This window comes from Peromyscus californicus, unplaced genomic scaffold (assembly GCF_007827085.1).
Source record: "Peromyscus californicus insignis strain IS unplaced genomic scaffold, ASM782708v3 Scaffold_24__1_contigs__length_46423439, whole genome shotgun sequence".
Lineage (NCBI taxonomy): Eukaryota > Metazoa > Chordata > Mammalia > Rodentia > Cricetidae > Peromyscus > Peromyscus californicus.
In genome coordinates, this window is record NW_026294535.1 from 2,802,206 (window position 1) to 2,818,301 (window position 16,096).

The 16,096-nt window shown below is 50.5% G+C and overlaps 1 protein-coding gene across 5 annotated transcripts in view; it reads left to right on the plus strand.

The window, feature by feature from the left end:
* Abtb3 (ankyrin repeat and BTB domain containing 3) overlaps window positions 1-14,156 on the plus strand; it is a 256,093-nt gene extending 241,937 nt beyond the window's left edge. For all 5 annotated transcript variants that reach the window (XM_052752947.1, XM_052752946.1, XM_052752945.1 and 2 more), the window contains 5 exons: window positions 1,031-1,133; window positions 2,189-2,270; window positions 6,457-6,525; window positions 8,841-8,954; window positions 11,961-14,156. In XM_052752947.1, coding sequence (XP_052608907.1) covers window positions 1,031-1,133; window positions 2,189-2,270; window positions 6,457-6,525; window positions 8,841-8,954; window positions 11,961-12,170 — 578 coding nt within the window. In that variant the 3' untranslated portion in view covers window positions 12,171-14,156. The remainder of the gene's footprint in view (window positions 1-1,030; window positions 1,134-2,188; window positions 2,271-6,456; window positions 6,526-8,840; window positions 8,955-11,960) is intronic.
* Window positions 14,157-16,096: the final 1,940 nt, after the last annotated feature.

A 16,096-nucleotide genomic window follows, 5' to 3' on the forward strand; every position in this document is an offset into this window, starting at 1 on the left:
CGATCACTTTGTATGCTCCCTGGGTACTTGCACATGACTCCAGCCGTATACTTGACTTCCACCTCTCAGCGGTGCTCAGATATCCCAGGAGGTAGGCATGGCCTATCCCACGCTTTGATTGCCGTCTGGAGACAGAGCTAGGACTTGAAGACAAGCCCTGCCAAGGCCAGAATTCCTCACTGTGTAGGGCCAGCTCCTGAGATCCCCCAGGCAGGCACGGGCTTCATCCAGAAGATCCAGGGCTACTACAGGCAGAGCAGAATTGAGAAGACAGAGAAGTGCCTGGCTGTCTGGAGGTTGGAAACCTGAGCCTGCCGTTGTACAAGCCCATCCCCTGCTGCCCGGAGAGCAATAAAAAATTAACAATGAAGGATTCCTTTTCCTATAAGGGTTGGGACCTTCTCTGCTCCTTGTATCCTTTCTCTCTAAAGAGGAAACGATGGAGAAATTGCTGTCCTATAGCTATCCTGTAGCAAAAGCATTCCTTCACTTTTTTATCAGTTAAAGATGGAGTGCATGGAGCTGATTCGAAGTATATTCATTACCGTTATAGAAATGGGTGTGCAGGAGGTCACAGCACAATTGCCACCGTCAGGTCTCGCTTCCCATGTGTCTGAGGCGGGGTCTCTTGGCGGCCGCTGGGTCCACCAGTCTAGCTGGATTCCAAGGATTCTCAGCCCTCATCACCCATCTCACTGTAGGAGCACTGGGATTCCACATGCCAGTGCTACCACGTCCAACTCTGAAGTGGATTCTGGGGACCAGAACTCAGGTCACCCCACATGCTCAGCAAGTGCTGTTTCATCAGCCCACGGGCTGCTTCTACCACAGGTCAGCTTTGAGCATCTCCTGTGCTGAGCTGGGTGGCAGCGATGCATCCGTCCTCCATGGGTGCTGTCTCCAGTGTGACTCTTGGGTCACCCATGAGGAATGAAGAGGTCACTGTGCTTTCCTGTCCTCCCCGTGCGTTCGCCAGAGGGACCCAATATCACCCTCCTTCACTAACACATTGCCCCCCTTTCTGTTCTAGATCCTCATTTTCTTAACAATAAAGAAATGTCTGATGTGACCTTTCTGGTAGAGGGGAGACCCTTCTATGCTCACAAAGTGCTGCTGTTCACAGCCTCTCCCAGGTACGTACCCTCGGTGTCTCTGTGGCTGGAATACGTCTGTGATTGTTCCTATTGCTGCTCTTTTTCTTTTTGGAGACAAAATATTGGTGAAACTATTAAGGCCACTCCACATAGTTAAAAGGGAGGTTTATTTTGTGGGGTAACTTACAAGTGAAGGGTTGGTTACAGGGAAAGGTGTAGCGCGGTGTTCTCTGGAGAACTCTGCTGGGTCTACCTCCAGCGTCCAGGGTCCAGGAACCAAGCGGGCCGATGCATCTGGATCTCAGGTCTTCAGGGTCCTCTCTCGGCCCCTCTTGTAGGCGTGAAACCTCAATGGGGGTTGGAACTTCCAGATCAAAGCTGGAATGGCTACCCACTACAACAAAACCTCATGTAATTCAGGATGTCCTGGAATTCGCTGTGTAGCGAGGTTGAGCTTGAATTTCTGATCTCCTGCCTCCACATCCCTAGTACTGGGATTACAGGCATGCACCGTCATGCCCAGTTTATTTGGTCCTGGCTTATGAGTGCCAGGCACGCTGTACCAACTGAACATCTCTAGCTGCTGTTCCTTGCCTTCTGAAGTCCAGTCCCACTGATAAGGTCCCTACTGGCCAGGGGCTTTGCATCCAAACTCCAAGACAGGTGATCACCCATGGGGAGCCCTCCCCCAGTCCATATGGGTTAAATGCCCTTGAGGCTGCCTGGCTCACAAAGACAGAAGTTCCTGTCTCCCTGGAGCAAAGCTTGGACAACAGAAAGGAGGACAGGTGATGAGACCCTGGGCTCCAGACAAGAAGAAGCCAGGGCAGGTGCTCAGGACAGACTGACATCCACGGAGGAGACCCCTGGTTGGTGCTGGAAAGTGATGGGGTTTTAAAGAGCGTCCAGTTCCTCCCAGTGGCCAGTCTGGAAAAGGATGTGAGTTCCAAGCATAGTCATTAGCTTCGACTAGACACTAACAGCTATAATCCAGCGGTGTCTCAGAGCAGGATCCAGAGATTTGTCGGGAGGAGAGTCATTTGGGCAAGCCGTAGCCGTGTGGACGAGTCTTGATCTTTCTGTGTGTTGTCCAGGTTCAAGGCCCTCCTCTCCAGCAAGCCAACAAACGACAGCACCTGCATAGAGATCGGCTATGTGAAGTACCCCATCTTCCAGGTGAGCCCTGGGGTAGCCTTCGGGCCTCAGCTGTCCCTACCACCTGGGACACCCCTGTACTGCCGGCTCACTCATTCCATCCCTCCCACTCCATCCTTCAGCCCTATAGCAATCACGGGAGACCAGTGCCTGTCAGCCCCAGTCCTGGGCTGGGGGAGGGAGCCCAAAGGTAAGGGACACCCTCTCCCAAAGACTTGTAAGTCTAGAGGGAGCATCCCCAAGTCGCCCGTCAGCTACAGTATACGTGGGGTGTTTGCAAACATGGGCTCCCTTTTGGAGCCATGTGCTGTACCAGCTCAGACCCAGGACATTGGGGCAGGGTTAGGAATGGAGAATCAAAGCCCAAGCCAAAGCCATGGGACTCAGAATGAGGCTTTGGGCTCGAGAAGAAGGCTAGAGCATTCCAGACAAAGAGAAGAGCACATGAAAAGAACTTACATGATGTGCTCATCCCGGCCATGTTGGAAACAACAGGATCTGTGCCTAGCCCATCTGGTGGCACGCCTCAAGGACTTGATTCTGAGATGGCCTAAGTAAAAACTGTACCAAAATGGAATTCCTGTTCCCCCGGCCTCCATCACACATTGATATCGCCTGGGGAGCTTTGAAAATGTCCCCTGGATGTCTAGTCTGTACATCAGACCCATGAAAGCAGAATCTCAGGGCAGGACCCAGCCTTGGGCATGATGAGGCCTCTCCCTCCTTCTCCTGCCATCGTGAAGCGGGGCACTCTTCCTTATAGCATCTTCTGGACATTAACAGGTGTCTGGTGCCCTGGAAATGGTCAGAATGACTTGAAAACACACTAAGTGTGAGTCCCTAGGTCCCGACCCTACACCTGGCTTTCAGTCGTGAGAAGTCTCACTTCTGTCAAGAGCCTCTGCTGCTGCTGGGCCCAGGGTTCGAACCTGAAAGCTAATGCTGCCCTTGTGTCCATGATCCTCCCAACTCTCCTGACACGAGCTCTTGGAAGGATGTGGCCCGAGTTCCCACAGCTGCCCCTAGGAGAGCCGAGGTTAAAACTGAACCCAGTCCCATTGTTTTCTCACATCCTTGGGAAAATGAGTCTGCTCTGAAATCACCTGACCCTACAGCAAGACTCCTGTGGCCTGTTAGAGTGGGATCGTGAGCTGAAGGCAGAAAACAGCATGTGTTCATGTGAGTGTGCATGCACACACACACACATTAAGAAGTACCCCATGACTGGTAAGCCTGGCCCTCACTGGGGAGGCTCCAGTAATAAGAGCCTGGCTCAGGAAGCTCTCAGTCACTGTTTGCCCGGTGGGCTTGTTGTCAGAGTCCTGCAGGGCAAAGGCAGGCCTCAGGGGGATCCCTAGGCCTGTAATTGCTTCCGATGGGGAAGGTTTGCTGGCCACATTAGCTTCAAGTTCCTGTAATGGGAAGGGAAGATTTATCAGGCCCTGGGGACTTGTCTGTGTCCCTGCCCATTGCTCATAAAAGAAGAGCCTCATTTGTGGTTTGAAATAGGCCAAGGAAGGCTGAATCCGACCCACGAGGAGGCTCCCAAAAGCCTGTGCACTTTATATGCTTCTGGCATATAAATTTAGGAGAAGAATTTCTAGTAATTGATACTGTATTGTGTTTCCTCCCCCAAGACTGTTTAACATCACATGTGTGCAAGAGCCAGATCCACTGAGGCCACGCCTGGAGCTAGGCCTCTTTCAGGCTGCAAAAGTCCCTGCCTCATATAGGTTGGCAGCCGCCAAGAAAAACAGTTCCATGGGCAGACCCTTTGGCCTAATAAGGGCTTGTTGCACCCACTTAGAGAAAATGCGTGCACTGGCCGAGTCTGGAAGGGGGGTGGGACGGCCCAATTTAAGCTCCATTAGCCCAGGGTCTCCCTCCGCCAATGCGGCAATTTCAGCCCGTGGCTCAACCTTGAATAAATGTATATGGCTGATAGGAAAGTGCTTTGTAAATGGAGCGCCCATGCTGGGGGTGCACGTTACAGTGGTGCTTCTTCTTATTATTGGTTTGGTCTGTATCACAAAGGTGCTAGAGGAATCACTTGATTTTAGTAAAGCCAATAGCCCAGTGTTGACTGACAGTACTTCACAGGCATATAAGGCCCGCTCTCCGAGGCAGAAGGGGGAGGGGAACAACGCAGTGTTATCTTCCAAGGCCTAGACAATGTCACCACCTCTGTGGTGGGCAGGTGGACACAAAACCCCAAGTCAGTGAAAGGGAGACGCAGACAGGAGGCATGCTGGGTCTAATATGTTCATTTGAGGCAGGCCTGTCACATGCCTGCAGTCCCAGCACTTAGAAGACTGAAGCAGGAGGATTGCCGTGAATTCCACGCCAGCCTGAGATATCAAATGAGACCCTGTATCCAAGTAATAATACTATAATAAAGTGTCCGTGTGCTGTCTGTGTGCCGGGCACTGTGCTAGGCACAGGAATACAGTGAGGAGTGAGACATCTGTATTCTCAGACAGCTAAGGACTGACACTTGAGTTGTGGACAAGCTGTTGCCTGAAACAAAGCTGGGTGAGCACTGAGTTGGACCCAAAGGAGGGCCAACCTCCACTGTCACAAAAGAGAGCTCATTCAGGCTGAGGGGGCTGGAAGACATGATAGAGGTTCTGATAGAGGCAAGAGGAGAGAGCGGACAGTGCATAAAAGACAGATACCAGCCGGGCAGTGGTGGCGCACGCCTTTAATCCCAGCACTCGGGAGGCAGAGCCAGGCGGATCTCTGTGAGTTTGAGGCCAGCCTGGGCTACAGAGTGAGTTCCAGGAAAGGCGCAAAGCTACACAGAAAAACCTTGTCTCGAAGGGGAAAAAAAAAAAAAAAAGACACATACCATGCTAGATGTGGTGACAGCCCCCTGTAATCCCAGTACTTGGGGAAGTGGAGACAGGGGAATATGAGATAGAGGCCAGCCTGGGCTACACAGTAAGTTGTGTGTTACATAGTGAGATCTGTCTCAAAACAAGGAAACAAAAAACAGATTCAGTTAGGAATCTGCTTTAATGAAATGTGCAAACATTCCACATAATTCCATAGTGTATCAGGACTAGCCATTGGTGGCACAGAAGTATCTGTTAATTGGCAGTTTCTTTAAGAGTGTTAAACATTTCCCAAAATTAGCATTTTATTTATTTGTGTTCCTGTGTGTGTCTGTGTGTGTGTGTATGTGCGTGCGCGTGCACGTGCATGCGCACGAGAGAGAGAGAGAGAGAGAGAGAGAGAGAGAGAGAGAGAGAGAGAGAGAATGTGTGTGTGTGTGTGCGCATGGGGGTGGGGGGGGTGTGTATGTGTGGGTGTGAGTGTGTATGTGTGTGTGTATATGTGTGGTGGGTGTGTATATGCCGTGGCACACTTGAAAAAAATTCCTAACTCCTATTGTGGTGGTTGTACCACAGTGTGGTCCCAATACACGACGTGACTAGTCTGCAGATTTGGCCAACCCAGTTGCCCTGGCTCCAGGCAGGGAAAGCCAGGCATGTGGAAGGCAGTTGAAACTGGAGAGTCTGGGACAAACTGGACGGCGATGCACCATGTGCAAAGGAACACTTGGTTGTCACGTGGGGCACTTACACTAATTCAGATACATCCACAGTCTTCAGCCATTCAAGGACACCCATTTGCAAAACTGTCATTTAGGGCACAATTCAGACATTGGAAGTCACATAACAAGGGACAGCCTCTCTTGGAACATTCACAGCACCATCAGTGAATATCAAAACCTGGGCCCCTCCAGCTTCCTCTGGCATTTGGTCAACTTGTTGTGAGGAACTTGTTACACTAAGGACAAACAGGGCCCTTAGTGACTGTGAGCCATACAGCACTCGCCGTGGCCAAAGGTGACTAAAAACCTTCTAGAACACGTTTGTTTTAGAAGTGGCCCTCTGGGACTTCAGGAGATTTTAAGTCAGGCTCTCTAAGTCCTGTCTCCTGCACAGTTTGACTGGATGAGAGGTAGGTTGGCTCCCCTTGGTCGTCATCCTCGGGTGACTCATCCGTCCTGAGGAGACAAGCTCAGGTTTGATTTGGTCCTGTGGACAGACATGGAAGCAGGGCCTGGAAACTGTAGGGTCATAGTTTCAGGGTGTCATCAGGAAAACCTGTGCAAACGCCCCCCATCAGGGAGAGGAATGTTCTGGAGTGCTGTGGTACTGTGTACGGCTGAGGTTCTACTCACTGTCTCCTCTCCTTCCAGCTGGTCATGCAGTATCTCTACTATGGTGGCCCGGAGTCACTTCTCATCAAAAACAATGAGATCATGGAGGTAAGGAGATCATTGTGTTGCTGGCTGCCCCAGCATCCCTTCCGTCTGCCTTCAGAATTGGTGGCCTTCCCTGGCTCCATGATCCTCCCTTGCTCTGTGGTCTTCCCAAGCCAGGCAGCTTCTCGAGGAAGCCTGCCCTGGGATACTGGCTGCACCAGGGGCCCTGAGTGGAAACCAGTCTTACATGGCTTGTGAGGTGCAAGTTCACCGAGGAATTTGGGCACCCCCTGCACTGGGACACTTGGACCTTTACAGCACCATCAGAAAGTAGCCTGGATGACTTGCTCTCCCTTGTGGTTACTAAGAGTATTACATCCATGACAAGCATGACTCATCTCTACCGTGCCTTCCGGGACCCAGAAACAGAGCTAGGAGCCATCCCTCTCCCTCCTAGCCCGCTGCTCCCACTGCACCTGACTTCCCATTCTATTGCCCCATCCAAAGCCAGAGCTCTAATCCATTTTCCTAATTAAAGATGGGAGCTAGCTGGACATGGGAGCACACACCTTTAATCCCAGTACTCGGGCAGAGGCAGGTGGATCTCTATGGGTTAGAGGACAGCTTGGTCTACATAGGGAGTTCCAGGCCAGCCAGGGCTACCGAATGAGACCCTATCTTTTAAAAGCAATTAATTAGTTAAATAATGTGGGTTTGTTTGTTTGTTTATTTGTTTGTTTGAAGCGGGCAGCTTAGTACCTGAAGCCCTTCAGCCCAGACTCTGGGTCACCTGGGCAGTTTATTTGACCTACCTGTCCTGTAGAATGGCCATCCTCAGTCTGAGAGGGCTTTACAAACATGTTCCAGAAGGTTTTTAGTCACCTTTGGCCACGGCGAGTGCTGTATGGCTCACAGTCACTAAGGGCCCTGTTTGTCCTGAGTCTTTACCCTTCTTAGCTCCCCACTCAGATACTCCAGAGGCCCTGGTCTCCCTGGACCCCTCCTCCCATGCTGCACTCCACACAGGGCCAGGCAGCCTTTCATAAGCATTTTAAATTTTACTTTCTGCGTTCACTAGTCTGTTTACTGGAGACTGTGATAAAGGGGCTGGATGAGCAGGCAGGGGAGGGTCCACCTGGCAAGCTCACACTCAAGTTCAATGGAGTTGAGTGTGCTGCCTTCCCCGGACAGGGCCATGTTCACCTACCCAGCATCCCTCAGAGCCCCTCTGTGGGATATTTTACAGAGATTAATGAATTCGCATTTAAGTCACAGCAGACTGTAACGGCTCCTGCCTGTAATTCCAGCACCTGGGAGGGATCTGAGACCTACCTGAAAATAGATCGCAAGCCCCAGGCCAGCCAGGGCTACACAGTGAGACTGTGTCTTAATAGAAAAAAAAAAAAAAAAAATCACGAGAAGGCTCATGATAACCCCTCTGCCTGCCATCTTGAGGGACTATAACTTCCTCTCTCCAACCTGTCACTTTCCGTATGCGTCTGGGAGCCTCCCACGGCCCAGGGCTGACCTTGAACCGAGTGTGGCAATGGTCCAATGGGATGAAGACCCTGACCTTCTGGACTCTGTCATAGAAGGTGGGAGTGGCACCTGGATAGGAAGCACCCTAAAGAAGAGGAAGACAGGGTGAGGGACGGTCCCTGAGGTGGGATGGCGAGGAATGACATTGGAGAGGAGATGTGGACAGCAAGGCAGGGAGGGAGCCACAGAGGCCCCACCCTGCTAATCGGTGTCACACCCCCTCGTCCTTGCTAGACCTGGTTGGGGTATTTGAGGCTGACCCGATCTAACAGGTGCGTCTGCGATTCACTTCATCATGCCTCCTGCCCGCAGCAAGCTTCCCGTTATAACCAGGACCTGTTCCCCTGGTCTCACCTCGTGCCCGCTGTATACTCCAGCATCTCTGCTTCCCGACCCTCAGTCAGGTGCCCTGACGAGTGGATTAGTTGCTTTTCTATTGCTGTGGGAAACACTATGAGTAGGGCCACTGGAAGAAGAAAAGATCGATTTGGGCTTACAGTTCCAGAGAGATAAGAATTCACGATAGTGGAGGCAGCAAGTGGGCCGCCTGCTGGCTGGAGCAGCAGCTGAGAGCTCACATCTGGAACCACAGGCACAAAGCAGGGAGAGCCAACTGGGAGTAGGGAAAGGCCTCCCATGACACACATCCTCCAACAAAGCCACACCTCCTAAACCGTCCCCCAAACAGTGCCGCCACACTGGGGACGAAGTGTTCCAATGCCCGGGACTACGAGGGGCGTTTCTCACTCAAACCGGCACAAGGGCTCGACAGTCACTCTGACAGTCTCGCTGATCCTTCCCCGTCTCCACCTCTAACAGTTTCTGTTTACGGATTGCAGCTTCTATCTGCCGCTAAATTTTTCCAACTGGAGGCCCTGCAGCGACACTGCGAGATTATCTGTGCAAAAAGCGTCAACACTGACAACTGTGTGGACATCTACAGCCACGCCAAGGTGAGCCTCCCCGACACCGAGGCGGGGCCTGCGCTCCCAACACTGTCTTGTGCTGTGCTGCTTGCGATTCACCCCTGGGCTTCAGCACACATCAGCCAGTTGCTTCTGCCGCTGATTACAGCCCCAGACCGTGGGCCTTTCCTTCCTGCCTCAGATCCGACACCTCCGTGACCTCCCTGCTTCCTTGAACATTGGAAAATAAGCCAGGCAGTGGCATTCTCCAGGAGTGTTATTCACTCTGCTGTCCCAAGAATCATGTCACAGACTGATTCCTCAGGCCTGGCCTGGGCTCTTGGTTCAGCTTCCCTAATCAGGTTCTAGCTAATGTCTCTGCTATTGAGTGATCTTGAATAGAAGAGTTTAGAATGATGGGCCTCAACATGTGGTCGCCAGCAGCAGCAGCAGCAGCAGCAGTGGCGGCGGCAGCAGGGAGATTTTAGGTCACACCCCTGACCTATCAAACCAGAAACTCTGGGGAGGTGTTCCTGATTCCAATGCAAGCTCAAATTCGTGTCCATTATTTTTTCTGTGCTGAGATAAAACACTACAACCAAGGCTTAGTCTTATAGAAGAAAGGGCTTATCTGGGCTTTCAGTTCCAGCCGGATAAGAGTCCACTGTGGTGGGGAGGCATGGCGGCAAGAGGCAGGCGTGATGGCGGGAACGGAAAACTGAAAGCTCACATCTCTCAAAAGCACGCATGAAGCAAAGAAAAGAAATTTGAACCGGTGTGAAGCTTTGCATCTCAAAGTGTCGTCACACTTCCTCCAGCAAGGCTACACCACCTAAACCTCTCCAAACAGCGCCACCAACTGGGGACCAAGTGTTCAAATGCCCAAAACTAGGGGGGACACTTCTCATGCAAACTACCACAAAGGGTGAGAACACCATTATCCTTCGTGTCTCTGGGACATGGACACACACACACACACACACACACACACACACACACACACACACACACACACACGGTGTTCTGGTTAGCGTGGATTAGAACTCTCCATGCTTACCCCAACTAAGCAGCATTTGTCTTGTCTTAATGGGTTGCCTTGCATAATGGCACCACCCAGAGAGGCCCTCTGTGCTCTGGAAGAGAGCCAGTGTCTTCCTCCTTTCCTCCCTTTTGAATTTGAATTTGAATTGCCCCAGAAACCCGACCTCCACAGGTAGCTTTTCTGTGGCTTTTCTTTCATCTCGGCAAGTCCTGGTCCAGTCTCCTAAGGCTCCTTAGCTGGTAGCATCAGCTGCACATACAGCGATTTAATAATGAGAAGTGATGACGTGTGAGTTCCAGCAGAGTACGGGCAAGGACTCCTGGGTGGCAGGGGAGCAGACTCTCCCACAGGACACCCATGTGGCCAGGGCCTCTGCTTTGACAGACATCAGCTTTACCTCCAAGATCCCGTCCTGGAGTAGGGCCAACATCAACATTGGCCGTCTGTGATATTTGCATAAGGGAAGGGCAGGGCCAGCTGCCTCCTGCCCGGTGTGTACACTACTTCGCTCAGCTTTGGACGGTGCAGCCTCAACAGATGTTCTCCAGCCACTGGGATTCCTCACTGACCCATCGTGCTGAGGATCCACAGTAGTGCAATAAGAGGCAGAAAGCAGGAAGGCCGTGGTGGCTTTGAGCCAGAGGAATTGCAGGCATTTAGATGCTAACAGCCAAGTTCCAGATGTTAGCAAGGACCCCCACAGCATCCCCTCTGTGCTTCAAGGAAGCGCTTGAGTCAGCTGTGGGATTCAGACAGATGAGAAAGCCAGCCCATCAATGCATGGGTTAGCATCTCTTCTCCCTAGAAGCTGTCCCAGCAGCTCAGTCCTGAGCCTCTAATGGTCCTTTCACCCAGCTGCTCGGTCCTTAGCCTCTGATGGTCCATTCAGGCTATCTCTGTGTTTGAAAAAGAGGACAAGCTACTTCGTCAAATACAGAAAAGTTTGATCCAGTTCTAGTATTGTGGTGGAAAGAAGAAGGGTCTGGGGACCACAGGGGTCTTTCTGGTGTTTATTAACCCACATGTTCATTACTAGGACCTTACTCATCAGAATGTAATAAAGAAATTTGTAAGACATTCAAGGCCTAGTGGCTCACACCTGTAATTCCAACACTCTGGAGGCAGAGGCAAGACAATCAGGAGTTCAAGACAATCCCTGGCTACAGAGAAAGTTTGAGATCGTCCTGGTATATGAGATACCATCTTAGAAAGGAAAAGAAATTAGTAAGACATGATCTCTTCATTTGAAAAATATAAGAGGACAAGATCAGCAAACATGTTCTGTAAAGGAGCAGATAATTATTTATAAAACAAATTGTGGGCCAAATTGAGCCCAGGGGGCTGTAGTCTACAAACCTCTGTCTAGAAGATGAGAGATGAGAGCTTCAGTCCCATGTGGATCTGTAGATAGTTGTGTGGAGATGATAGGCAGGTGTAATCTATAGTGTCCATTCAGTTAATATTAACAGATAGCATGCATAACAGTATGTTGTATTACCTTCCACTTACACTAACTTGTGTGGAATGACACTCATCTACAAAACAACCTCCAAGAGCTAGGCCACTCTTAGCCCCTGTTTCCATACCTAGAGAATGAGGCCTTGTACCTTGACACCCAGGAGCAGGACTCACATTGAAGGAGTGACCTCTGTGCTAGCATCTCTCCCAGCTGAAGAATCCAGTGCCTGTATGCGAGTGTATGTAATAGGACACCAACTCTGATTGATGCTCCAACTGCTCAGATCCCTTGAAGACCATAAAGTCTATGTATATCCATCCATGTCCTAAGCAGTACTCCTAGGCTACCCCACCCATGATGAAGCTTGGGAAACTGAGGCTCAAAAAAATGACTGGGCTTGCACAAGGCAAGAGGTAGAAGAAGGGCCTTCAGGCCTTTAGTAGGGGCCACAAAGCCACAGCCTGGTGATAGGAAGATGGGACTGCATCAGGCTGATGCAGCTGAGTGATCATCATTTCACAGTAACCACCCGCTTCCTTTCCTCTTCCCACAGTTCCTCGGGGTCACAGAGCTCTCAGCATACTGTGAAGGCTACTTTCTTAAAAATATGATGGTCCTCATCGAAAATGAAGCATTCAAGCAGCTCCTGTACGACAAAAATGGCGAAGGCTCGGGCCAGGATGTGCTTCAGGACTTACAGAGGACGTTGGCCATTAGGATTCAGTCCATCCACCTGTCATCCTCCAAGGGTTCCGTGGTATGAAACGCCTCCGTGTGGCAAATGCTTCCCAGAAGCAAGATTTCTGGTTCCCTCCTGCATTGGCTCCACAAATAAAAACCACACGACACAAATTGTCCCTGGCGTCTGTTTCTGCTGGGCCAAGGAGCTGCCTCCACTGCCTCAGCCGCTGTCCAGTCAGCCATCTTGGCTTCTGTGTGCTCCTGAGTGAAGAACCTTCCGTGAGTCTGCAGGTTAGATCGTAGCTGGGTCCAGAACCTGCAGGCCAACTCGCAGCAGCCAAGCCACCTCCAATGAAAAGTGCCCAGGAGCCATGGACACCCACTGCCGAGGACCACGGTCTAACAAATGGACTAAGGCTTAAAGGTCCCTCCGCTTCCTGGTTGACCGCTGAAGAACTCAACAGTACAACCTTGAAAAGCATCACATGACACACGAATGACTTTGGAGGCTAGCCTTGCTCAGGCATCAGCCATGGTAGCTAGTTGTTGATGCTGTCGCTCAGCATGAGGAAATCACATGGCCAATTTTTAGGGGTGGGAACTTTTTAAAAATGTTCATGTATAGCGAACAGAGCAATCTCGTAGTTTCAAATATATTTCTAAGAGCTTAACTGTTCATTTTCAACTAAATTGTGTTCAGGGAATCTGTGTTTGGGGTTCTTTTCTTCTTTTTTAGACAGTAAGTTGCAGGTTCATGCCGTGTAAACTTGCATCCGAAAAATTCCTGCTGATACTATACAAGGTCACATATTCCTGCCTTAGTGATTCGATCATGGTTAAACAGAAGAGGTGCACTGCCAAATATCTCTGTCTCGAATCCAATAGTTGACAATAACCTGCATGCTGATTGTGGTTTTAGGGTGAGACTAGGATACCCCCACATAACAAACATGCACTTGCATGGACCCAGACCTGTAAAAACATCATGTTGTGATTTGTTTTCTTTTGCCAAAGTAAATACGTTCCCTTGCTTCTTGCTAAAAGCCCATTTGGTGAAACAAACATTTGTTTCTTTTCCTGATTATGAATGGCTCTGGGGATGCTTTTACAGGAATATGTTCATTTCTGATACTGAATAGGGGGTGGGGAGCACGTCAGAGAATTTACTATTAATCTCAGAGCTTTATCTGTATTCTCAGAAGATGTTCATAGTTTGTTACTAGCCAGAGAGTATGACTATGTTAGATTATTTTTAAAGATGAAAAATATATGATAGATAGGCTTGACACTTCCTGCGTTCTGAGAGTGTACAGTCTACAATTATCTATGAGGAAAGTTTATATTGACAGGGTTATGTTTACTCTGCCATATAATATATATATATACATATATATGTGTGTGTGTATGTATATATATATATATATATATATATATACACATACATACATGCAAACGAGATTGGTAAAGTGCCACAATACTCCAAATAATTCTTGAATTGCGGCCTTTTTGCTTCTTGATCTTTATTTTGAATCCTAGACACATTACGGTAAAAGCTGGGAGGGTGACTTTTATCTCTTGGGATGGCAAAGTTTTGTTGATGAACCCTTTTCCTAGCATGCTTTTGGGAAGTTGCGCCAAACCCTAGAGTCTAAAGGAACTTGGAACTTCCGCCTGTTGTCCAACACCGTCAGCTCCTGTCAAGGACCCATGTCCAGTCTTGTTTCACGGGTGTGGTGTGCAAGGTACCCAGTTTGAGCCTGTCCTCGGCATCACCCCGTTGTGACGCAAGTCCCTGAGGCCTCTCTTCCATGTAGTCATCTGGGAGCCTACCCAACCCTACCATCCAGTGAGGAAGGGAACAACTGTTCGACGTGACAACCAGGTCACACACAGGGGGGCACACTGCCGCTTGTCTTCAGGGATGCTTCTCTCTAACCCAGCTGACTTCTCTGTGAATGACCTCTGTGAATGACCTCCCGGTGTTTATCTGTACATTGATAACTCCCGCCCAGGCTTCTGTTACGATTTGGTGTGCTTTCTCTGTCATTAAAAGAAATTATTTCCCACAGTTTGCATCCTCTGTGTAGTACACAGGAACACTTCCTCCCTTAGCTCAAGCCTGGGATCCTCCCTCAGCTAAGAGATTGGAATGTGGCTCTGCAGAAAATGTGGAGGATAGGGATGGGGCAGCCGAGAGGACAGGGTGCATGTTGATGGCAGTGGGAGGGGCTGGAAGGGTCTGTACACACCACTGAGTGATTCCCCAGGTTTCCTTTCCATCAGGCAAAGGAGCCATAGATGGATCCACCCAGGCCACTGCAGTGGTACCTCTTGTCTACTGTGGAGACCTTGCCTGTGGGAGCCAAGTTCTGGGTGTTCTCCATATACTGTGATGACACTTTGGGAGACAGAGGATTAAAAAAGGACATCTCTTCTTGGGTGCCATTATCACTGAAGTCAAACCAGGTCCCCGGTTGGTAGGTTCTGCTGCCCAGCCTGGCCCAAGCTAGGCCCCTGTGGAGTTGTGTCCATCATTAACCCACAGAGCTACACTTTATGCTGTGACAAGTCACCTGACAGGAAGGAATCAAGAGAGGGAAGGTTTACCCTGGCTCACAGTTGGAAGGGATCATCCCGTCACGAGGGGAAAGCTTGGCAACAGGAAGCCGCCCGTCACATCGCATCTACAGTCTGGAAGCAGAGAGCCTGTTAACAGGAAGCGGAACCAGGCTGTAAAACCTCAAGGCCCACTCACCCAGTGTGGCTCCACATCTTATGGGTTCAACCATTCCAAACAATAGAACCAGCCTGAGACCACGTGTTCACATATGAGCAAGTGGAGGACATTTGACATTCTCCGAAGCAGGAGAGGGCACAGTCCGGGAAAGAGCTGGCCTCCCCTTCCCGTGATGGTGGCTCACTCTGCTCAGCAGTCCGGGGAGAGGGGACACATCCCAGCCAGGACAGGAGGCCCACTGTTTCTGATCTGCTTCCCCCTCCTCACAGCCTCGGGTGAATGAGCTCTTCAAGTCGTTCCTTTTAGCAGAATACAGTGAGTTTTGAAGACACCACCATCTTTGTGTGACAAGTGGCTTTGCCACTGGTCGAAGCCCGTACAGGGGCCCTCAGCATCTGAGGGACAGGACAGGTGGCCCCTCCACCCCTCCTGCAAGATTAACACAGGCTCCCCACTGTTGGCTTCTGGGCCCACCCCAAGGCCCTTAGACGTCTTAGACGTGCTACCCCTGAATATCACTCTTCTTCCCCGAAGCAGAAGCCTCCCCCCACTGGGAAATCAGGTGTGGGCGCCCACCACTCGCTAAAGTGGGAAACACACAAGGGCAGAAGTGGACCGAAATCCCTGGGATTCCGTGATGCAGTTTGCTCCTCTTTCTGACTCTTTGTGGGGGGCACACTGATTTTTCATGTAAAGCCCCAGGCAAAAATGTTACTCCAGCTGGGGTGGAGAGTCCCATAAGGAGGACCTTTAATGGCATTCAGGACTTACCCTGGGATGTGTGGACAAAGGGTCTAAGGAAAGCGCTCCTGACAGCCTAGGATCTGCTTTCAGAACCCAGGACACCTTGAGTCACACACGATGGGTTGCAGGACCGGTGCCTCCTCCCTCCATCTCTCATGCCCTTTCTGTCCCTGTCTGCCAGAGATGCTGCAAGGCTGACAGCCCCACTCCCAGGTCCCTCTCAGGAGCACATGACTGAGAGCCTCCTCTTTCCAACCTGGTTCTGCCCTGGCTCACTGAAACTCTGGACAACTTAACAACGTGTCTAATTTACATTGTGCTCTGTGGAAAACTTGGGCTTAGGGGATGCAGCTCAGTTGGTCGAGTGCTTGCCTAAGATGCACAAAGCCCGGAGTTCAAATCCCAGCCACCACATTAGCCAGGTGTACGACTACACACCTCTAATCCGAGCACTAGGGGAGGTGGAGGCAGGAGGATCAGGAATTCAGCGTCACCCTAGGCTACCTGTAAGTGAGGCCAGCCTGGGC